Source organism: Cottoperca gobio, chromosome 20, assembly GCF_900634415.1.
Source record: "Cottoperca gobio chromosome 20, fCotGob3.1, whole genome shotgun sequence".
Classification (NCBI taxonomy): domain Eukaryota; kingdom Metazoa; phylum Chordata; class Actinopteri; order Perciformes; family Bovichtidae; genus Cottoperca; species Cottoperca gobio.
This window is the reverse complement of record NC_041374.1, coordinates 9,571,330-9,595,625: the sequence shown is the minus strand read 5'-3', so window position 1 is coordinate 9,595,625 and position 24,296 is coordinate 9,571,330. Positions and strand designations below refer to the sequence as shown.

Sequence of the window (24,296 nt, the reverse complement as noted above, 5' to 3'; positions counted from 1 at the left end):
GTTATTGGTTGCATGTGTTATTGGTTACATGTGTTATTGGTTACATGTGTTATTGGTTACATGTGTTATTGGTTACATGTGTTATTGGTTGCATGTGTTATTGGTTACATGTGTTATTGGTTACATGTGTTATTGGTTGCATTTGAAGCGGGAAGTTTTACATGCAATCGCAGTAATGCAGTTTAGTGATATACCTGCAGTCCTCTTTGTCTGAGACCGAGACACGGCCTGGAAAATGTGCTCAATTCTGAGACGAGAGACCTTCAGAAAGTGGGACTCCATCACTGGCATAGCTGTAACTCTTTAAGTTGTCCTGTTTTCTCCGACAGATTCTCACGGTTGCACGTTACATTTTATCTAAAAGAGGGCACCTTCATGGCTGGCATTGAAATAAGGTCTGCATAAGCAATCTGTTTCCCACTGGCTCCACATCTGGACACTTGGGATTTCATAACCCTGAGTTTGTAATTTCATAAATATAGAAGTGTGTCCCAGAAACAAGCCTGTACCCTGGGTGGGGGTGACTGTGGAGAGATTGGGCGGTAGGACATCTCAATAGGCCGAGATGACTTTCATTTATTTTGTCTGCTCTCTGTCAGGGGTGTCTGTGTAACAAAATCTTGGTGAGGCGGCAGGATGATTGACAGTTGTGCTTGCCTTTCAGAGCATTTGCCGAAACTGCAGCCGAGGCCTTATTCAGCAGCCAGGTAAGGTGACAGAACAATAAGAATGAACGTAACATTTGCACAAATGTGCTCCAATATAGCGTAACTGAAGTATTTAATAATAAGTTTCCACTTCATGATTGTGCATGCTTCTTAATTTCTACTGGTGTTTCCAAGCTGCACAATAAATACAAATATATTGATAGCTCATGGAGAGGATGTTAGTTTGGAGTTAAATGAAACTGACCACTTCTCCAGTGGATATTGAAATGTTTGTAACTACATGACAAACAACCCCTTTCTATCCTCTCTGATGTTTAAATGATGGCATGCTATGGGAATAATTGATTCATCATTCTCCTTTATTGAAAGATGGATCTCTTTTATCATTTACGCAGCTGCAACAGATATATGAGCTCCCCTCCGCTCATTTGTTTGAATATTTTTTAAATTAAACTGTTTTCCTCTGACACAGCTGACTTCTTCCACACTGAATTGTATTCTGGATGCTAAGGAAGATAGAAAGCGTATATCTGAAAATCATATTGCATGTATTCCAGATACGACTAGAACATCCAGACAATGCAGAAAGAAACTGACAAAGAGGACTGAATTTATTGAGTCAGATTTCATTTCTGACTTGCATAGGATGTATTGTACCCGAGAAAGTGCGCAAGATTAACGTGAGATGGGATCTTTATGATGTTGTAGGATGAAAATATGTAGTTTTACTCATGTATTTAGTTTATTCGGTACTACTAGACTCCTTCAGTGGTGGACTGAGCTTTTAAGTGATGTGGTATTTGATCTGGTTTATTATAACTTTAGGGAAGCTCCAATATTTATTAATTGTGGCATTTTCATATGAAATTAGTTTTTCAGCCGTTTAGAAAAAGAATTTTCTTTTTGTCCCTTTGTCAGACTCTAAAGATTGTAGCCCATGTTATGTGTGCTTTGGTGGTTCAATGCCGAGTAGAGCTGCAACAATTAGACAGAAAAATAATAACAAACTAATTTGTTAAAGTTATTCTTTGTGCAGAAATGCCAGAAAATGCTATTTTCAGCTGCTCAAATCTGAAGAAAATATGCTTGTCTCTGTTTTATATCTTATTAAAGTGAATATCTTTTGGTTTTCGACTGACAAAACAAGACATTTAAAGACATCACCTTCGACTTTAAGAGACTAAAATGTAAATCTTTCAGTATTTTCTGATAATTTATAGACTAAATGATTAATTGATTCGTCTAAGATTGATCGATAATGAAAATAATTGTTAGTTGCAGTTCTAACGCTGAAAACATTCACAAAGGAGTGCACTGTAAATATTATGTAGCCTTTAGTGATTTGTGCTTCGTTTAAAAAGGCCCAAGTGGTCTTCTTCTTCTTTCCTCACTCAGCCGGCCATTGATTTGCTCTTCCTGTTAAGCTAGTACCCATTAGGTTTGCTTTAAAGCTCATGTGGAACTGGAACATCCAACGCAATGTCAGAACTTCTGTGCTCCTCTCATTATGCCCGCACTTAGCTGCGTGTGTGTGCGTGCGTGCGTGTGTGTTTGTGTATGTTTGTGCAGCAGAGGACGGACAGGAGAGCTGGTAGCTGTAGTTTATCAGATGGTGCAGAGACATTAGTGCCTGCATTATTGATGCCGTGGTCAATAGAGGTCTCCAGTGGCCCACAGGAACTGCAGAGTGAAGGAGCAGCGAGCGGGAGACTTCCTCAGACGGGAGCAGAGAGCAGGGAGAGGCAGTTTTATTGAAGCAAGACAGACAGGAAGTTATTTTTTCACACTCCCTGGCAGTATTTCTTATGTTTAGAGTGAAGCAGATGTCATTGTGTAGATTCTTCTGTAGTTTCAAGGTCTGTGGGAAGATTGTGGAGTAGCTCAACTAATCTATAAAATGTGAATTATTATATGATAACAAACGTATATCCACATGTTTGTGTGAACACACAATCTCTTTAGTAAAAGCGATGTATAATAAGGTGCACGACACTTCCCACCAACCAGCAGTCAGTTGTAACACTTGTTGTTGTTGTTCAGAGTTATCAACAAAGAAATCTAAATAGTTAATTAAATGATGTAAACATTGTTGAAATAATATTTAAAAGTAACGCTAAACAGTTGAAAGTGGTAGTAGTACAAATGCAAACTTAGACGATTCAAATGTATGGAAAGATATTGTAACGATATCCACTTTGATATCATTAATAGTGTTTAATAACATCCAGTTTTTAAAATGCATTCAAAAGAACATATTTAGAACTGCTGGTGTGTATTTGTAATTGCCTTTGAATCAAATGTCTCTCAGCTGTTGGGTATTCTTGAGACGGTCTCCTTCTTAATGCACCCGTCTGTTCTCTCTGCTTCTCTCTTCATCTCTGTGCACCCCCTGCTTCTCACTGTCTGTATGTCTTGCACACTCTTGTTTCCCTCCATCTCTGTCTTCCTCCATCTCTATAGCTCCTGGCTTAGGTACCCAGGAAAGCTGCATTTTGTCTTCAACGTGGTTGAGTTCCCAGCATGCACTGGACGGCCTGCGGGGAGGCGAGGGTTGTGTACCGGTTGGCTGTTTGACCTCATCAATCCCGTCCCGGTTTTCTCTGAGAAGGCTGCATCCTCCGGCAGCCCGGCTCTGCCAAAGGTAATGAGTACACTGCAAAATGGAGAGCTGAAACTGGATTGTGCAAATGGGTGAACTCTTGGCTGCTATATTTCTTGGTCTTGGCTGATAAGTGCTGATTTGAGTGCACAAGTGTTGAGGTGCTATATTAGGTACAACCCCCACTGCTCATAGGAGGAGACATGTACCGCTGCTGGCGAGGTTGAAATCCTGCTTCACCTTACTTTGACGTCCCTTTCTTTGTCTTTGCCTCAAGTTTTGTTTAAATGAAAATGCCAAGAGAGCAGGACTGCACATTTCTCCTTTTAAAATATTACAGTTCAAGAGATTGTGGAATAAAAAAGAAGGCAAGTGTGGACCTGAGTATCAGAACACTGTGCAGGGTCTGTGAAGCTCCAGAACTCCAAGCATTAGATTTAACCTGTTTTCTGCTCCGTGTTTTATGCAGTGGGTGTTTGGTTAATTATGGAATTAATTTAAATTAAAGCAAGTAAATCCTCTCTATAGAAAGCATTGAGCTCATGAGTTTTCCTATTAGTGTGTCTTAGAATATTACGTAGATCAATTAATAGATTAGTCGGCCCACAGTGGTTCCTCAGCTTCCTTGTAATTACTCTCATTATTTTAAATGCTTGCTAACGGCCTCTGACTATAGATCTATGTGAGTCTGAGACCCAGCTGCTCTTTCCGGCCTCCCTCTGACCTGTCGGCGCCCTTTATAATGGTCGGACCGGGGACAGGAGTTGCCCCCTTCATCGGCTTCCTCCAGCAAAGGTATGGCACATTTAATAAGGCTTTATAATATTATGTTGCACCACAATAAGTGGCAGTTTTATCAAGTAGGACGGACAGAAAATTGATCTAATTGTGTTTTCTTTAGGCTGTTATTTTTAGATTGCGATTCAGTATGCAAATTACACATATAACTGCTCCTTCATGAAGGCCAGGCCTACGCGTTGTGATGAAATGAAATGAATTGATATGAATATTTAGCTATCTTTATTTAGCTATTGAATTGTGAAAACCTTCAATCATAATATAATATTATAACTTGTAACTTCAATTGAACTAATAGGTTGCAGTAATATGCAAACACGTGGACTGTACTGCAGTGCTGCGAGCGTCACAGCACGTGACATTCAAAACGAACCTTTTTTGCGATTTAAAAACTGCGTTCTGTTACGATGTCGATGTGTAAACGTGGTTTGTATTGAGAGTCCCTGATGATGTACTTGTTGATGTGACGCATCACAAACATGCAGGTTACACGGAGATCAATGCCACACGGATTACTCCTGCTAAAACTCTGCACCCACTAATCACAATGTTTAAATTATGTTAAGTTCCCATCATCTTTGCATCTTTCCGAGTAATCTGCAGAGACAATTAAATGAGACCCTGCAGAAAGCCCATAATAGTCGACGTCATGGAGATCTCATAAGGCTTAATAAATCTCGCGGTCGGGGCTGTGATCACGTCAGGGATTATTTCAGATGCTTCACTCGTCTCAACAGGAATAAATTAAACCGATGCACAAGTTTATGACTTGGCTTGTAATGAAGAGGCAGGAGTCAAAGCAGCAAATGGAGCGTTATTGATTTGAAAGTAAGAAGTCCAGTCGCTGTGGTGGCCGGGGTGTTGGTCTAAATCATTGCGTGTAATTGGCGATGAGTTGGTGTGAGGATATCGACTGTTAGCCGAGTATGCCGAAGTTCTCTCCAGCTTATTAAACCGCTGCTGTAAATCTAAATCCTTGAAGGGTGCTATCGTGGCAGAAAACGTGACATTTTGTTTAATTTTCTGAGCTTCTGAAGTGATGGCTAAATCAAGATTTCAAAATGATGACCTGTCAGAAGGATTTAATGTGAAGCTAGCTGATGCCGGTGTCCCGAACCAAACCCACCGTGACTCTTTAGTCAGACTGGCATGTCTAACTCTTGGGTGGCTTTATATAAATGAGGTTATGCCCCAGTCAACTCCAATTGTCTCTAAATCCACCGGACGTCTGCTCTGTTGTGGCGCCTGGCGTCGGCGGGTGATTGCTCCGAGAGGGGAGTTGGCGGTGGATTTTCTGCAGAACAATCTGTGGAGGATGAGCGGTCATCTGGGTCGAGAGGTGTTTGCAACTTTGGGATGCGGGAGCAGCTGATGATGACGCACGTTTTCTGTCACACCACCCGCAAACAGACTCTTATTCTGGCTGCTGCAGGTGGAGCCAGAGGGAGCGCAGTACTCTGCTGTGCGAGGCAGCGAGCAGATCTCACTTTGATCGTGACAGTGGAACCCAAACATTGCTTGTTAAAATCTAAGATATCAAATACACATTTCAGTGATTTATTAATGTTCTGTCCTTGCAGACCTGCAAGCTAAACACTCAGACCTTGATTGATTTTTGGAGGGTTTAAATCAACAAACCTTCATCAAGTGCATCCTTGAGAGTTCATTGTTGGATTCATTTGACATATTTTAATGTCTTTTCATTCAATCAAAACATTTTTTTTTTTCCTTTCAAGAGGCTCTTCAATGTTGGAGCATGAACTCACGTGAACCAGCTCGGCTGCCGGCTCAGCGCTCTGTTTGTCTCTTCCTCTCCCCTGCCAGCTGTGTTTTGTGCTGGAAGATCGTAAGAAAAGCTGTCATGTTGTGTAGAATGTAGCATGAGACTCCAAACAAAGCCTCGGCGGCTGATGCTGCACTCTGATAGGAGATAACAATCTCCAGTTTGTCAACGGGATGCTGTGTCTGCCTCCGATCCTGAGAATGCTCCTGTTAGCAACAAAATAACACGGGGACACTTCGATCTCCCCACCTCTCCCCCCCTGCTGTTAATCGATGGCTGTTTTCAAAAGAACTTTGTAAGCGTTTTCAGCGCCGGTAACAAGCAGAAGAAGCACCTGTAAAGGTCAGAGGCTCACTTGGGGGTACCAGGAGATTTTAATAAGCCCCCCCCAGCTGTCCGGTATTGATTGTTTTGGCTTCATGGAAAGATTTTATGGAGAATGTGATTTTTAGTGTCTTTCTATTTAGCTGGGAGCAGTGACAGTTAAACGCATATTGTATTTTAACTGAGTGGTTAGTCTTAATCTCCTTAACAGGCTTTTCTTGACAAACTCTGTTTGCACAGTTTAATATTTTGCCAGCAGGCACACTTGGCACATTCAATATGACAATTATTATTAAAGTTCTTGTGAACAAATATTGAGTTTTTTGTTTATCAGTCTAACCAGACAGCTGATTACAATTAGGCCACAGCATCTTGCCACTCAGCATTGTCCTGTGTGATGAAAACATTTTTAATTCAGCACATTGAATGTATTTGAGTGTAATTCTGCATTGTAATTTCAGTGATTAAGCCTCAAGCTGTTGTTCTATTTAGGCTTTTGTTTTTGTTCTCGTTGTATTTTTATGCTTAAAAAGCCACTCGTCACCTCTCGCACGGAGCTGCAAGGAAAACGAATGAAAGATATGAGATAATTGGGATGTTTACCAAGTCTTCACCCCAGCTTTGCCTGCAGTTTCCCACTCCTGCTGATCATCTGAATGGCACTGAAAGGCAACCGCTTCTGATTTCGACCCCAAATAGAGTGCTCTGTCTGTAGATGCTGCCTCCCCCCTGGGATTGTATTGCATGCTGTTATAGTGTGGGTATGTGATGTGATGTGATTTGTATTCAGAGAAAGGCGCCGGTGTGGTCTACTCGGAATGGAATCCAGGTTTTTCATATTGGTATTGATCCCTTTAGGGTAGGCGGTGAGAGGAGAGACGAGCCACTAAAATGAGTTTACTTGAGGCTGTTTGCAGATCAGAAGAATCTCGTCCTGGATGCTAATAGTTGGGATCTGAGCATTTGGATCAAGTCAGCCAGACAGCTGTGTTACTGGGCCGCAGTCACAGACAGATCAAACAAACTGCAGAGCAACTGGTCAATGTCTCATTTAATTAATGAGGGTGAAGCGTTGTTTACAATCACACTTTTACATTGAAGTAACCAAGCGTTAGTTGCAGCTTTATGCTAATCTGTTAATTATTTTATAATACACGTTAATCCTTTAGTCTATAAAATGACGTCACATTGCTCGTTATTTTCTCGTTTACAACGACATAAAACAAAACACGTGCCGACACTTGAGAAGCTTTTGTCCCGCCTCCCTTTAGAAGCACAAAGCCTTTGAATTTCATCCATTAGCTGAGTAATTAGCAATAATTGGGTAAATTGGTAACAAAATAAGCAACATTTTAATGTGTATTGAAATAACATTTTGTTGATTTAAGCTAAACTTTTTGTAAAAAAACAAAACAACTTGTTTCTTCTTTAACATTTATTTTATCCTGACGTTGGTTTTGAGTGACAGTTGCTTGATTGACGTCACCTGCTTGTCAAAGATCTTTTCATCTTGTAGCTTTAAATAAACGAACATACTGACATGAATGTGTAAAGGAAATAAAAACGTTAATTCAACTTTAGTTTCCCTCCACAACACAGCTGAAGGGGAACGTGTCTGTTCTTAAATCTGAGTTCATGACTCACAGAAGGAAGGAAACCTCCCGAACACTAAGAAAGTCTTTTAACTTTTAAGCGTCTGAACCCCAAGCAGTTTGCTCACACGTGGTGCGTTCAAGGACTGTTGGAAATGTAAGAATTAATTGATTCATCAACTCATCATTTCTGTAGTAAAGTAGTCTGTTAACATTCGGCACCATATAACGGAGCACCAAGAACAGAAGTTGCCCTTTTAATTTAGAAAACACAAAGCAGGACTCAGTCTGTTGGTGGAGTTTAGGGGAAGCAGCACCTTATCCTCGGAGTGCAGCAGCGCAGCACAAAGGGCCCGGTCTCAATGCCTCTCTGTGGTATTCCTCTGCCCCTCGTCGTGGTCGCTCACCTCACCCCCGACTCCCCCCCCCCCCCCCTCCTCCAGACGGGGGTAACAGATAATGCCGCGCTCTTTGGAGAGTCAACTGACTGATGGCATCATGAAAGGTTGGGGGTCAACTGTTGTTATCTGGGAGAGAGCTGTCACCTTTGCAGCAGGTGTGTGGCGCCGATACCGGCATCTTCAGAGCCGCTTTGTGCCACTGCGCTGCCATCGCCTGCAAAGGATTCTGGGAACTTTGCCAAGCTCCCAAGCTACTTTTGCAGGAGCAGATTTTTTGGACACACACAAAGCACAGGCTTCATTTTCAGTAACTGTTTATAGTGATGGGATGTATCCTTCTGTTTGGGTGAAATGTAATAATACGTATAATGTCCTCGCTGCAGCTCGCACAGTTGTTTTCGTGCATTAGGTAATTGTGGCACTTTGTGTACTGTCATTGCAGACGGTGCTTAATGGTGTCACTACTCTTCTTTAACCTCTGCTGCGAGGAAGGACTCGCTCTCCTCCATCTGGTTTGGTCGGCTGTTGGTATTGATTGACCGCTAACATCCACTGTTTGACTTTCAGAGAGAAGGAGAGGAAGGAGAACCCTGACGCCATATTTGGCGAGACCTGGCTGTTCTTTGGATGTCGCCACAGAGACCGAGACTACCTGTTCAGGTGAGCTGTGTTTCACTGCTTATACACAGAGCCTTCCTTAACCTTGTGTGTGCCACCTGTACTGGACTCGTCTCCAACTTGTGTGACCTGCATAACCTTTGTGACCTTTTTTCTAAAACTTCAGCTGCTCTCATCAGTTTCAAGGCGCAGCTGGTGGCTGTTTTAAAAAGAGAATAAAGTTTATAAAACAACTGCACAGCACCAGACAGCAAAGGTTTGCAACTAGCTGGTGAACATTGTGGAGCATTTAGCTGCAGAAGTGTTTAATATTTTCCTCATGGGGTGGGAGGCACTAAAAGCTTAAAGGAGAGTGGACATTACACTTACATGTGTCTGCTTACTCCACATTAATGCACATTAGTATTGCTCCCTGTGGTGATGTCATGTTGTGTTCACAACGTGTTTCCGCTGCCCCCCCAAAAATCAATTATACCACGATTTCACAGGATTTGTACGCGACTCAGAATCTGTCAAGACGACTAAATAACTGTATTTATTTTTCATTCATATTCTCGGCACCATTATGTCCAGTGCATGTCTGCAGTGTTTGAATGTTTTTGAATGAAGATTGGAGGGAAAGAATCTTTCCTGAATAGAAAAGTTTACTCTGTGGGGCTCCAGACAGGAACCGGAGGGAGCGTTTGTTTTGTTTTTCATTCTGCAACACAAACAAATTGAATCCAACTAAATTGTACTAAGATTCTTCTCCCTTTCTTGGACTGACCTGTTGATTTGTAAACTGACGTGAACCTCTTTTGCTCAGTTTGTTTTGGCTCCACCGTCCTGACTACACACTCATTGATCGACTCTTTGTACGATCAGCAGCTTGTGTGAACTCGATGCTGGAGCCGCGGGCAAGTTCTTTATCAGGATTAAATAGTGCGCATGGATTAGCGTCCTTAATCACACAAGAATAGATCACAGAGGACGTTGTTTGTTCCCCTTTGCTTCCTCTATCCCTTAGTTAAATACCAACTCACAGCCAGGTAGTAGGCGGTGGTTCACAGTGTGGGCTTCTCTGATCAACACCCCCACAGTGTTGACCAAAGTGATTAGCCTGTGTTTTATGAGCCACCCGTTGTACTCAATTTAAATAGGTTAGCAGCATAAGAACAACATACCTGCCTGCATCTCTGTGGGAGTTTCTCTGAAAGTAAATGTCGTCTGGCATTGGAATAAAGAACGTGGCATATTTCTTTTTTAACATCCCATATTTTTTAAAAGAAAAGTTCATCTGAAGTCGTAAGTAGCGGTTGGAATTTGAACATGCAAAAATAGAGCACGCACGGCTTTTTAGGCTTATAAATATTACAAAATGTCGAGACAGAATGTGACCGACTCTGATCGTGTTCTGAATTTTCTGCTAAAATCAAACGAGGCTTGTGATGCGCCTCAATCAGCCGCAGCACTTAACATCCCTGTGAGAGGTTGATACCAATCTGCCTGCTTGTCACATCAAACTCATCCTCCCCGCTCCCTCCTCCGCTGCTCTTTCCTCTTCCCTTCCCTCAGGAAATATAACTGAAAGGCTTCCTGGCTTTACGTTAAGGTCCGAGACATTGCCACAGGTGTGTAAACACACAGGAGTCGGCAGCGTCTGGCTCTCAGGAACCTTCAACTGTTTGCTTAAAAAGTCAACTGTCCTTTGTCATCCTCCAGTTTCTGCTCACACTATTATCTATCTGATGGTTATTATTCAAAACAAACACGACTCCACCATCCTTCTCTTTGTCGTTCCTGTTGATGCTCTGCTGTTCAAACAGACTGTAACCAAACATTTTGGTCAAAACAATGAGATTTGTTTTAATTATGTAAGCGTGACTGCACAACAATCGAAGGTTAGCCAGTAGAGCTGTGTATTGATATATTCTGTAAGCATGCGATATATTCAGTAAAACTGTCGTAGTATAAGAACACACCAACATATGCATAAAGTCAGAGAAGAAAACGTTCACGGTTTAATGCAATCAGAACAGTGGGATCTGTATTTGCATGTATCACACCAACATCATGTCACTGAGGGAAGGCATTTATATTTGCCAATGTCAGTAAAAAAAGTCAATAAAAAATGTAAATAGTCAAACATTTACACAGACTAGGCCAAAAATAATTCACAATAACGATAAATAATAATAATAAAAATAATAATGCTATTATTAAAATTCAACTTTAACTTTGTTTATTGTGCGTTTTGTCTCTTTTTTGCCAAATTAATAACACTTAAAATACGAGTGTAGGTGGTGATTAGAGAGTCTGTAACTATAAAGATCATACAAGAAGAAATAAAAGGAAATGGATTATTAATATATATTTATATATATTTAATATATATATTTATATATATTTTATTTTTTATATCACGGTCATCTGTAAAGCAGCACATACATTTTTTTAATACTAATAATTAAAACTGCAAACATGCGTTATGAAGAACACCTTATTTCAGTGAAGGTGTTGCACAGACCCTTGAGGCGAAGACCTACATCCACGATCCCAGAGCCGCAGCTTGATACGTGTGTGTGTGTGTGTGTGTGTTCCTGCTCATTCTGACTGCTTAACTTTAAACAAGATGCTCTGAGCCACAGTAAACTGTACTCCCTCACCACCTTCCTCTTTCCTCCAATAACACCCCGGGCTCTGTAAGAACTCCGAGGCAGAAGGAGTAGTTGGCAGGCAAACCGCTGATAGGGAGCAAGGTTACACCCAATGCAAGGCTGGGAGGATTGATTGTAAAAAGATGCTTATAACAGTGACTCGACCTTGCTTATGAAATCCATATTTTCTTTTTGGACTCCTCTCGTTAAACAAGATAAATTGGTTGTCTGGCACAGTTGTGCTCAGACCTTTTGCCCATCAGTGTTCTGTTTTATCTCGCTTGACAGCTTTTTTTGTTTTTAGCAATCGTTGTGAGGGTTATACATGTCTGGGGAGGCGGTTGAATCTGTTGCTAAACATCTTAAGTGAGTGTTGGATGTGAAAGGATAAGTACGAAACCTGTGTTGAATTCTTGGCATTTTTAGGCCAGCAGATTTTACATTCCTTTCTAGGTTACAATAAATAAATATATATATATACAAGTCTTTCCTACAGAGATGGTCACGTGAACTTTTCTCCACATCAGCTGCTGAATCTTGGCTCTCCTGCTTCTACTTTTGGAAAGACCAATGATTCACAAATCTGGAACTAGATTACAGGAGTAACCTTCTAGGAAATTGGATTAAGATTGACTCTAAATGTTTGGATGTGTCTCTGCAATCCTTGTCCCAGAGAGGAGCTGGAGGGCTTCGTGTCCAGCGGTACGCTGAGCCGACTCGAGGTGTGTTTCTCAAGAGAGGACCAGGAGGAGGAGGCCACCAGCTCCGCAGCACCACCCAGATACGTGCAGCACAACCTGCTGCGTCACAGCCGACACGTCACCGACATCCTGCTCAGACAGAGCGGCTCCCTCTATGTCTGCGGGTAAGACTGACACTGATGGTAATCACTCACCTGTACCTGTTTTTGCTATAAAAAGTCAGAAAATTGTGAAAAGTTTAATTATTTTCTTTAAATTAAATCAGTTTTTCTCTAATGAACATTAACATTTATAACTCAGCGAACAGTTTTTTGAGCGCTCTGCTTTGGAGCAAAGATTCTGCTCACATCTATTCTCTAACTCCTCACACTGATGCAACATGTCGGACAGTTTTGTGAAGTGTTTTCATACACGTTGTGTCCGTCAGCACAAAGTCAACAAGCAAACCACACACAGGCATGTAACAAGTCAACACTTGTAAAGCTCAATATGGCCTTTCTCTGTGCGTTCCTCCTCCCTCCTCCCTGCCAGGCCTCCTAGCTCCCCTCTGAGTAAATGATCTTTGAAACATCAGAACTGTGTGAATTCCTCAGAGTCAAAAAATATATCACTTTAGGTCCACATGATGATGAATCTCTACAATGTGCTACAACAGCAAGATAGAGATTTCAGCAATTTCCTTCCAGGAAGCACTCCTGCACCGGCTGCTTTTACAGAGCATGCCCCTGTTGCTTAGAACTTATAATAGTTGAATTTGTTATTTCATTTGCGTTTGCTTGTTTACTTAAGTTTAAAAAGATTCAGAAAGCTTTCATTTTTTTTATATGTAGTATTGAGTTAAAAGGCATTTGATCATCTACAATATTTAAATCATGTTTGTGTTATTTAATTCTACAACACTATGTGCATGTGAACAACAGACGGGTTCATTGAAACAGAAATTTAACAGAATTGAACCATTCAGGAGCTTCACAATGTCACGAGAGTTGACAAAAAACACTTTTTTCTGTAGTTATATATTACAGCTAAACAACTGAAATGAATTAGTTAGAAATATGAGTTTATTTAAGGCACTGTAGTTAGCTAATATACTGAACATGCTTATATACATTTTAGTTTTAGTTTCTGATAATAACTAAGACAACAGGACTGTCCCATTGATAGCATCCCCTTCCTCTGATGTATTCTCTCTCTCTTCTTCACCAGCGATGCCAAGAACATGGCTAAAGACGTGAACGACACCCTGCTGGAGGTTATCAAAACCGAGCTTCAGGTGGACCAGCTGGACGCCATGAAGAGCCTGGCGGCGCTGCGAGAACAGAAACGCTACCTGCAGGACATTTGGGCCTGACAGCGGATGACCAGATAAGAGCATTTTGCTGCATCCACTGGGTCTTTTAACACCTTCAAGATAAAATAAGCACGCTCAGCTGTCACCTTTACAACCGTACAAATTGTGGATGCTGAAGCCCGGAGGTAGTTTGCTCCAATGCTACCCCGATAGCTGAACTCTGCTGTGTGAACAGAAGCGATCTGGGTCAGAGCAAGAGTGCTGGAGATTGGTCCTGCAGTGTGAAAATGCTTTTAGTGCAGACAAGCCTCCACCGTTCATCCTGTCTGGGGAAAAAGCATTTACTTCCCTCGGCTGTGATGGAGGGATTTTGATGAGACTGGAAGTGCTTCAACGTCGATTGGAAACAACACAACAATCTTTAGTTTTTATCAACACACACAGTAAATTGTTTATCGCCAATCAGGAGGAAAAAAGTAATTTCTTCACCAGTTATTTCTTTTTTTTTTTGGATTGTGCCAAACCTCCACAGAATATCTCAGAAGTGAATCAGGAGCAATTCTTTCATTTTTTAATAAATGATTATTTTAAAACAATCCGAAAATAAATTGGTTTGATTGGTTTGTGTTTTCATCCAAAAAATACTGTGGATTATATTTTACTTTTATCCTATTTCTGAGGTAATAAAGACAGACTTGAATGCATATGATCGTAAATGAAGTCCTTTATTTGAGATGAGGACAGTTCTCACATTTATCTGTTATCTCTGTTAAACTTTAAGTACAGAGAGCGTCAAACATAATGCGCAGCTTGGACCAGAGCGTTTTATCTAACTAACTTTATCCTCCACACAGCCGACTGCCAGTTTTTGGAGACTTCTCTAAATCCGACTAAAATCTCACAAACTGTTATAAAAACAAACACAACTGTTCCGTGTTTGATCAGGAATTAAAAGACATCTCAGCGTGAACTATATCTGTCTACGGCAGGGGTCACCAACCTTGTTGATACTGAGAGCTACTTCAAGGGTACTAAGTAATACGAAGGGCTATAACATCGTTGCACGGTTCACCTTTAATGATAATATTATCATTAATAATAATAATCATAATAAATATTCATTTATGTGAAGAGACTGTCTGATCTGGCTAATTATTCCTCACAATGATTATTAACAATGATTTACCATATTAGGAAACACAGATATATTTAATAATGCAACATTATTTATTTATGTTCTCAATCTATTTCAACATTTGAAAGTCAGAGTTATCACATCTGATATCTTTGTAAATATCTTTATTGACAGTTTTGTATGAATGAGAACATTTGAAGCAAAATCACATCAGTTATATTTTAGTACAAAGTATCACTTCTGTTAAAAAATTAAGAAATCATGAACTGTCTCATCTTCTAATCATATGCTGTTTGTACAAACCACTAACTTTGTAACATCAGAGTGGAGATCACATCAGAACCTTTCTTCTCGTCTTTGAACAGAGTTTTCAATAACATCATTGACCCTTTCAAGACCTCTCCGTCCAAAAAGGCTTTCTTCTTTATTTAAAATAATGTGCAGCTCTAAATGAAGCTTCTGATGCTTTCTGTGACTTGTTCACCGGCCTGGTGAAAAGAGATGCTGCTGCTCAAAGCTTTAACTCCCGGCTTGTTCTGCCCGCAGTGCTGCAGGTGGTAGTTAGTTAGTTAGTTAGTTAGCATGGTAGCTTCTGTGACACGTACCGAAGTGTCTCCACAATGTGCCGCTTTGCCGTCGCCCCGCAAATAAGACACTTTTCTTTCACTGTTAAAAATAATTCTTCCTCCCAATCATTATGAAAATATTTCATTTTCTTTCGCTTTTCTGCCATGTTTAGCGTAAAACACGCACCTAGCGCCCCACCGTAGCTGCTCCCACTAGCTTATCTCAGCGAGAAGGAAGATTTAGTTTACAGGGTCAGAGTTCATATATACATAAAACATTTCTGTTTTTTAAAATTTATATTTAATATTGTCATTTTAAAATTAAGAATAATTTGAGTGTTATTTTTATTTTTTAACAAAACAGCAAAACAATTAAATACACATTTTAGACTAGAGTGCTATTTTTTAGAACATACTCTGCGAGCGGGCACCGCGTTGGCTACCCCTGATCTGTCTTCTGTGACATGTTTAAGAGGTAATGGGAATCATTCAGGAGCTAATACACCCTGATTGATTGGGAGTGATTTGTTTTATACAAATTTAGAGATAATTTGATTATTCAAGGTGACCTTGATCATAGGATGAAGACGTACTCTGCTAATTGAAGGATTTTCGCAATGGGCTTCTGAGTGCAGCGCGGAGCCCCAGAGAGAGGCTTCTCAGAATTAAATCTTCTAACAGCATTCTTTTTATTTATCCTCTAGGAGGGAGGGTTGAGAAAAACATGTTTACAATCCCAGCTGCCTGCTTTGTAGATGACACCCCCCCCTCGTTCGCTGCATTTGTGAGCTGAGTAAACGGTGGCAAAAAACAATGGCTGATATTGAATAATTGGTTTAATACAGTGTTGTTGAAGGTAGAGCTGTCCTTGTGTTTGTCCGGCCGCAGCTGGCTGCACCTCCGCACCCTCATCTCTCAAGTGTCCTGCTGCTGCGCCAAGTCGCAGGAGCAGAGGACGACAAAATCAAAATAATGATGCTGACGGCCCCCCAATCTCATCTCACACACACACACATGATGAAACATGGCCTCCATTTAATGCAGGGCTCCAATTTGTTGTGTGAGAAATAACTTTGCTGCAACAAGAATGAAAGTTTCATTACAGTGACACGAGTGTGATCGTAATTAATGAGGAATCTTAGAACCGTGAAGGAGGACTGTGAGAAAATATAAATATACTTGAGTATCGCGATGTTATCTTTTGTGATACTGTATCAATTTTTAATTAATAGTTAAAAAAAGAGATATATACAGTCTGTATTAGGGGTGTTGCTTTATGTCGGTATTGACGATAACGTGATATTTAAAAACTGTTAATAATACACGTGTGATAATATTGTGTAAATAATCCAGCGCCTCATCATTTAGTAGTTACAGTTACAGACACTCCACCTTCATACACTCGTATTTTAAGTGTAATTAAAGTTATTTCATATTATTATTCTTTTTTATTTTATTTTCTATACGTCTCTTGATAATATCTTTATAGTGAACTCTTGTCCACGATAATCGTGCAGTGAAAATCTAATATCAGCCCTAGTCTGTGTAAATAAATAAATATTATTATAGAAGTTTCACTGATTGTTTACATTAGGTTACATTACATTAGCTAAATAATCATACAGGAATGGATGCACATGCAGATCCCATAACGTGCCTCCATCTCCGGTTAAAAACTGACCCCAGCCATAAGACGGAGCGCCTGCTGGCTGCTTGTGTCAGCCTGTCCAGCAATCACCAAGGCCTGATGAAGTTTTAAATGATGTCCTCGTAATTAAAAAGGTTCACAGTGTCATGTTTCCCGTAGCGAAGGCGAAAGACAGAGCTGAGGAGATTGTCGGGAATAAATCAGAGCGCCGGAGGTCAGTCCGACCGCAGAATAGTAGCACCTCTGTGTCAGATACTCCTTGTGAAGAATGGCTTAAATGAGGCAGAAAGATGTGTGCTGAAGATAATGACCGTTATTATGGAAGTGAGCCATGTGGAGAGATGCACTTTATGTCAATGAGCTCAGATTTCAGAAAGGCCTGCTTAACATTCGGCTTCTTGGTGCAGAAAGTACAAGTAGTGATGATGAAGAGAGTAAGTGGAACCTCCCACACGCTCACTGCCCGAGCTCTGCCAGGAGACGCTCTTAATTGGACGAATAACGTGTTCAGCTCAGTCGGCTCAGGTGTGGATATAACTGTGTGTGCATGAGACTGTGTGTGCATGTAACTGTGTGCATGTATCTGTGTGAGCATGTGACTGTGTGTGCATGTGACTGTGTGCATGTATCTGTGTGAGCATGTGACTGTGTGTGCATGTGACTGTGTGTGCATGTAACTGTGTGTGCATGTATCTGTGTGCATGTAACTGTGCATGTGACTGTGTGTGCATGTGAGTGTGTGTGCATGTAGCTGTGTGTGCATGTAACTGCATGTAACTGTGTGTCATGCATGTAGCTGTGTGTGCATGTGACTGCATGTAACTGTGTGCATTTGACTGTGTGTCATGCATGTAGCTGTGTGTGCATGTGGCTGTGTGCATGTAGCTGTGTGTGCATGTAGCTGTGTAGCTGTGTGTGCATGTGACTGTGTGTGCATGTAAATGTGTGAGCATGTGACTGTGTGTGCATGTGACTGTGTGTGCATGTAACTGTGTGCATGTATCTGTGTGAGCATGTGACTGTGTGTGCATGTGACTGTGTGTGCATGTAACTGTGTGTGCATGTATCTGTGTGCATGTAACTGTGCATGTGACTGTGTGTGCATGTGAGTGTGTGTGCATGTAGCTGTGTGTGCATGTAACTGCATGTAACTGTGTGTCATGCATGTAGCTGTGTGTGCATGTGACTGCATGTAGCTGTGTGTGCATGTAGCTGTGTGTGCATGTAACTGCATGTAACTGTGTGCATTTGACTGTGTGTCATGCATGTAGCTGTGTGTGCATGTGGCTGTGTGCATGTAGCTGTGTGTGCATGTAGCTGTGTAGCTGTGTGTGCATGTGACTGTGTGTGCATGTGACTGTGTGTCATGCATGTAGCTGTGTCATGCATGTGACTGTGTGTGCATGTAGCTGTGTGTGCATGTGACTGTGTGTGCATGTAGCTGTGTGTGCATGTATCTGTGAGCATGTGACTGTGTGTGCATGTGACTGTGTGTGCATGTATCTGTGTGCATGTGACTGTGTGTGCATGTGACTGTGTGTGCATGTATCTGTGTGTGCATGTTACGGTGTGTGCATGCACACACAGTAACATGCACACACAGTAACATGCACACACAGTTGGAGTACATGCACAAGCATATTGCCGATATTTTGTATACGTTATGCATTTGTTGGGTATTCATCTGATACATTTTGTATAAGTAAGTGATACGCTATCATGATACTGCCATACGGATATGTGTGACAGGACCTTTAGTCTATAAAATGTCATAAAATAATGAAAAATGTCCAAGGTGACGTCTAAATAATTTGTTCTGTCCAAAAACCCCAAGATATTCACTTTAATATAAAACAGAGAAAAACATGAAATCTTCATATTTGAGACTGAAAACAGCATTTAAAGACATTTTTGCATGAAAAATTACTTTTAACGACTTGCTTATTTTTTTTTTAATGCTTTTTAAAAAACAAATCTCAAATAGAAAACGCCCCATGTTCTATTTTTGTATTCTATAATTACATAATTAATTCTGAAATAATAATCTATCTCCCTAAAGGTTATTGGGTATTATGACCTCAAAGGAAAAGATGTTAGAAGAAAGTTTCCATCGAGCGGCGGCTCAGTTTCCATGAACTTTGACCAAACACGACATTATTTTTCTATCTTTTTGCACAATCCCAGTTGTGGATTTCCCGACGTTACAGTTTCTGTTGGAAAGATGAAGTTTTCTTTCACTTTTAAAGCTGTACCCCTGCGGCGAAGTCTTCCTGCATTAGTGCAGTCAGCAGAAAGCTCAATCTTCTCCAAACTCTTCGCCTCACCTGTGTTTTATCATTAGAAAGGACACTAACACTTCGTCTCTGCTGTTCTCAGTCTGCAGTCAATGACCCAGGAGTGTCAACTCAGCTCTTTGATGTGGCATCGATGACAGACCTGCTATCACACACACACACACACACACACACACACACACACACACACACACACATACACATACACATACAGGTACACACACACACACACACACACACAGACCCCGAGAGCCACAGTCGGCCTGCCCCCAGAGTCCCAGCTGTGCACAAACACTTTAACTTCAGCATCTGTCAGGAGTGCTGCAGGAAAATCTATGTTTTTCTAAAAAGGCTGCAGCTCTTCTATTGAGTTTCCTGTTTTCCAAGCTGTGCATTATCATAGAGATACCAGTGTTGTCCTGGTCTCTGTTTATTGATGGGGCAGGAGATATACCTCTGCTTCCCATTCGGCAGAACAAATATTTGCTGTAATTGATGCTGGCAGGAGGAGAAAGTATTCCATAAGAAAGTATCGTTCTCCCCGAGGGTTTGAAGAAACATTTCTGTTTGAGATTATACTGGCCGAGGAAAGAATAGTGTGAAAATGATCAGAATAAATGTATAATCACAGACACGCCGTGTTGATTCCACACACCAGTCAGGTACTGTTTGTCTAAATGAATTAAGTACAAACTGCTTGGCTCATCAAATGTATTAATGATGTTTCAGCGATGGATGCCCTTTCTGTCTCCATTAGTCAAAGAAATGTAAAAATTGCTTAGGCTTTTTTAAAACTTACTACGATGGATGAACACTTAGCAGAATTTATAGCCTCCTCAGTCCTCACACCCGTAATGACTTATGCAAATTGGAGGTTAAGTGCTGAGATGAGACTGTTCAGCAAAAAAAAAGGTACGCATGTACAAACTAAGGATGGATAGAAGAATAAACTGCACTTGACATTTTCTCTTTCCGGTGTGGGATATGTTCAACGTGTGTTTCCATGGAGCTCAGTCCATTCTCCATCTAAACATGCACGTGAAGAGGTTAATGTGAAAACTAAACACTAACACTTTAAACTTCTGCTGGTAGTTTTAAGAAACATCTCAAAACTTCCATCCACCGTGTACCGCTTATCCGGGGTCAGGTCGCGGGGGCAGCAGCTCCAGTAAGGAACCCCAAACTTCCCTTCTCCGGGCCACATCCTCAAGCTCCGACTGGGGGATCCCGAGGCGTTCCCAGGCCAGTGAGGAGACATGATCTCTCCACCGAGTCCTGGGTCTTCCCCGGGGTCTCCTCCCAGCTGGACGTGCCTGGAACACCTCCCTAGGGAGGCGGCCAGGTGGCATCCTTACTAGATGCTGAACCACCTCAACTGGCTCCTTTCAACGTAAAGGAGCAGCGGCTCTACTCAGAGTCTCTCACGGATGGCTGAACTTCTCCCCCTATCTCTAAGGGAGACTGTAACGAAGGTGATCCCAGTAGCCGTCTGGTCTTAGTCTCCGTTACGTTTGTGTAGCTCACAACCATATACTTGTTGTTGATGTAAAAATGCTTGAAGAATAAGCTAAATAAAATGTAAACACGTAGAGAATAGATCCAATATGGCAGCCCTTGTGGAGTTGGTGCTCACCTTTCTAGTCTTGCCACCCCAGCATGCATTGCGATTCCACCGGAATCCCGAAACTGCGATTCCGTCTATACTCACTGACTGCGGGACCAACTTCCTGTCCAAACTATTGCAACAGGTGTATCAGCTACTAGGAGTAAAGGGCATTAAAACCACCCCTTATTATCCCCAAACGGACGGACTTGTAGAGCTTTATAATCAAACTCTAAAGAGCATGCTGCTCGAGTTCGTGTCTCAGTCAGGCTCCGACTGGGACCAGTGGTTGCCGTACCTTCTCTTTGCCTATCGGGAGGTGCCACAAGCTTCAACTGGGTTCTCACCTTTTGAACTGCTTTATGGACGACAGGTGAGGGGGCCCCTTGATCTTCTGAGAGACTACTGGGAGGATCCAAAGCCATCAGGTGAAAACATTGTGGCATATGTGGTGAAGAGAGAGCGTTTGGAGAAGATGGCTGCCCTTGCAAAAGAGAACATGGCCACCGCTCAAAAGACACAGAAAACATGGTACGACCAGAAGGCGAGAGAAAGAGTGTTCCAACCCGGGCAGAAGGTGCTGTTGCTTCTTCCTTTCAGTGAAAGCAAGCTGCTGGAAAAATGGCAGGGCCCTTATGAAATCACAAAATGGATCGGAGCGGTCACGTATGAAATCCATATGCCAGATCGGGGTAAGAAACATCAGACATTCCACCTTAACCTGCTGAAAGAGTTCCAGGTTCCTCCGGAGCCCGTTTCCCATCAGCTTTTCGTCCAACCAGTGGAAGTGGAGGAGGTGGAGGAGCAGTTTTTCCCGACCAGCATAGCAGGGCCATGTCCAGTGGATGTAACGCACCTCCCATCTGTAGAGCAGGAGGAGATGAAAGCTCTCATGGACCCAGAGCTGTTTCAAGAGAGGCCAGGTTTCACCAATCTTGTCCAGCATCAAATATACCTAAAAGAGGCAGTGCCCAGCCAGAAGAGGAGCTACCGCATTCCTGAGCGGTTAGTGCTGGCCTTGAAGAAAGAGATTGACTTGGTGCTGGATATGGGAATCATTGAGGTGTCTAAAAGTGAATGGTGCAGTCCAGTTGTGTTGGTGCCAAAGAAAGACGGCTCCTTAAGATTCTGCATTGACTTCAGGTACCTCAACAGCATCTCGAAATTTGATCCATATCCGATGCCAAGAATTGACGAGCTGCTGGAGAGGGTCGGAAGAGCAAAATTCATCAGAACTTTGGATCTGAGCAAAGGGTACTGGCAGGTGGCATTAGCACCGGAGGCCCAGCAGCTGACCGCCTTTACCACACCTTATGGATTATTCCAGTTCCGGGTGATGCCATGCTGTCTTCATGGTGCGCCTGCAACATTCCAGAGGCTCATGGACCAGGTCTTGCGTGAGGTTTCAGCATTCTCGGCAGTATACCTGGACGATGTGGTGATCTTCAGCCAAATTTGGGAAGAGCATATGGTACCACCTGCGACAGGTCCTCCACCACATGCGGGCTGCTGGGCCATCAACCACCGTAAGTGTGTCTTTGCCAAGAGAGAAGCTGAATACCTGGGATACATCATTGGAGACAGAGTGATCCGGCCGCAACTGAGTAAGGTGAAGGCGATTACCTCTTACCCCATACCAACCACGAAAAAAGGGGTGAAGTCCTTCCTGGAGCTCGTTGGCTGGTATCGCAAATTCATCCCTCAGATGTCAGAACGAGCAGCTGTCTTGACCGACCTCACAAAGGCATCCGCACCAGCAAAAGTCCGCTGGAATGAGGCCTTCAAGGACTTGAAGCAAGCGATTGGAAGCAAGTCAGTTCTTCAGAGCCCCGATTTTGATCAGCCATTCACCCTTCAGACAAATGCCTCCGGGGTAGGCCTTGGAGCTGTGCTGTTGCAGGAGGTTGAAGGTGAGCTGAAACCTGTTGTGTTCCTCAGTCAGAAGCTGCTAGACAGGGAGACTTGGTACTCTACGATTGAAAAGGAGTGCCTGGCGATGAAGTGGGCCATCAATTCCCTGAGATACTACCTGCTGGGGCGGCAGTTCACCGTGGAGACGGATCATCGAGCTCTCCAGTGGCTGCACAAAATGAAAGATGCAAACATGCGTATCGCTGGATCGTACCTTGCCTTGCAGCCGTACAACTTCACTGTTAAGTACCGGCCAGGGAGGTCCAACCTGGTAGCTGATTGTTTGTCCCGGAGTCCCATCTGTTGAGGTACTGTGATTCCAGGGGAGAGGGAAAAGGAAATGTAACGAAGGTGATCCCAGTAGCCGTCTGGTCTTAGTCTCCGTTACGTTTGTGTAGCTCACAACCACATACTTGTTGTTCATATTATGCACAGATGCATGAATTAATTTGTTTAAGGAAGACACTTACCTGTTCTCTCCTGTCTCCAACTCCTAATGTCCGCTTGTCAGAGACGCCACCCGCCTGAGAAAACACATTTCGGCCGCTTGTACCTGTGAAAGGTGTTAATTAATTACACCTTTTTTCTGACATTATTATTAGATATGAAAAAAAAGCCATTTCATTGTTGCCTGCACAAAGCAGGGTGTGTGTGTGTGTGTGTGTGTGTGTGTGTGTGTGTGTGTGTGTGTGTGTGTGTGTGTGTGTGTGTGTGTGTGTGTGTGTGTGTGTGTGTGTGTGTGTGTGTGTGTCAGCAGGGTTATGGACAAACTACAGTCACGACTGTCATGAAACTTAGTGGGAGTGTTTAGCATGGACCAGGGAGGAGCTAAATCAAATTTTGGACCGGATCCGAATCACAGGGCGGATACACGCAGATGTTTTCATTACAGAAGCGGCCTTGGTGGAGGACTGCGCTAGTTTTCAATGTAAATGGACTTCTAGTCTACTGAGAGGTAACAACTGTCTTTTCACTACTTCATGAAACTCCACGTCACCAGTGACCGTCCTGATCGTATGTCTGATGAGCAGCCGTGAGCTGAGTGGTTAATCAGATTAATGTCCAGCTGTACTCGCTGCACCACGCTGTAAAGCAGACCAACACAGGGAGGCACAAAGCAGAATGACAATGTAAAGAGGTGAAGATTGACTGCGAGTGCCTGGAAAATTGGGTGAATATAGAAAAGGAGCGGAGATTGAGAGAGGCATATGAAAACAATTTTCCTCAGAGGAGAGCTGGATGAGCAGATAAGGGTTGGTGAGGATAAAGTAGTGACTGACAGCAGATGCAGGCGTGCAGCGGCAGAATGTAAGAGGTCCCTGACTCTGAATTTATTACTGTGCTTTCTGTGCAGCGGGAGGTGAAGCAGGGTGAGTTACAACATCGCCTGACCCACTTTCAGATGTGACTCCTGTAGAGATGGCCTCAGAGTCACCCCACAACACACACACACACACACACACTTTGACATTAATAAAAAATACACCACAAACTATCCTCTTGTGTAACAAAACTGCAGTTTTTATTCTTTCTTCGAACACAGAACGTGGCACAGAGGTGATGTACTGTACAGTGCCCGAGGCAGGGGGAAGCATTAAGGATGTATTTAAAAATGAGCTATTTGTGTGATTAATCATCTTCTCAGAACGTGACAGCTCCTGTGCATGTAATGGGACAACTGGGATTTCACTCAGTAATTACTATTTTATTGAAAAATCTATATGTACA

At 42.3% G+C, this 24,296-nt stretch overlaps 1 protein-coding gene across 3 annotated transcripts in view; it reads left to right on the top strand.

The window, feature by feature from the left end:
• The window catches only part of mtrr (5-methyltetrahydrofolate-homocysteine methyltransferase reductase), a 27,366-nt gene extending 13,359 nt beyond the window's left edge, over positions 1-14,007 (top strand). For all 3 annotated transcript variants that reach the window (XM_029457409.1, XM_029457408.1, XM_029457406.1), the window contains exons 10-15: positions 665-707; positions 3,129-3,309; positions 3,944-4,062; positions 8,733-8,825; positions 12,093-12,284; positions 13,327-14,007. In XM_029457409.1, the coding sequence (XP_029313269.1) occupies positions 665-707; positions 3,129-3,309; positions 3,944-4,062; positions 8,733-8,825; positions 12,093-12,284; positions 13,327-13,471 (773 nt within the window). In that variant the 3' untranslated portion in view covers positions 13,472-14,007. The remainder of the gene's footprint in view (positions 1-664; positions 708-3,128; positions 3,310-3,943; positions 4,063-8,732; positions 8,826-12,092; positions 12,285-13,326) is intronic.
• Positions 14,008-24,296: the final 10,289 nt, after the last annotated feature.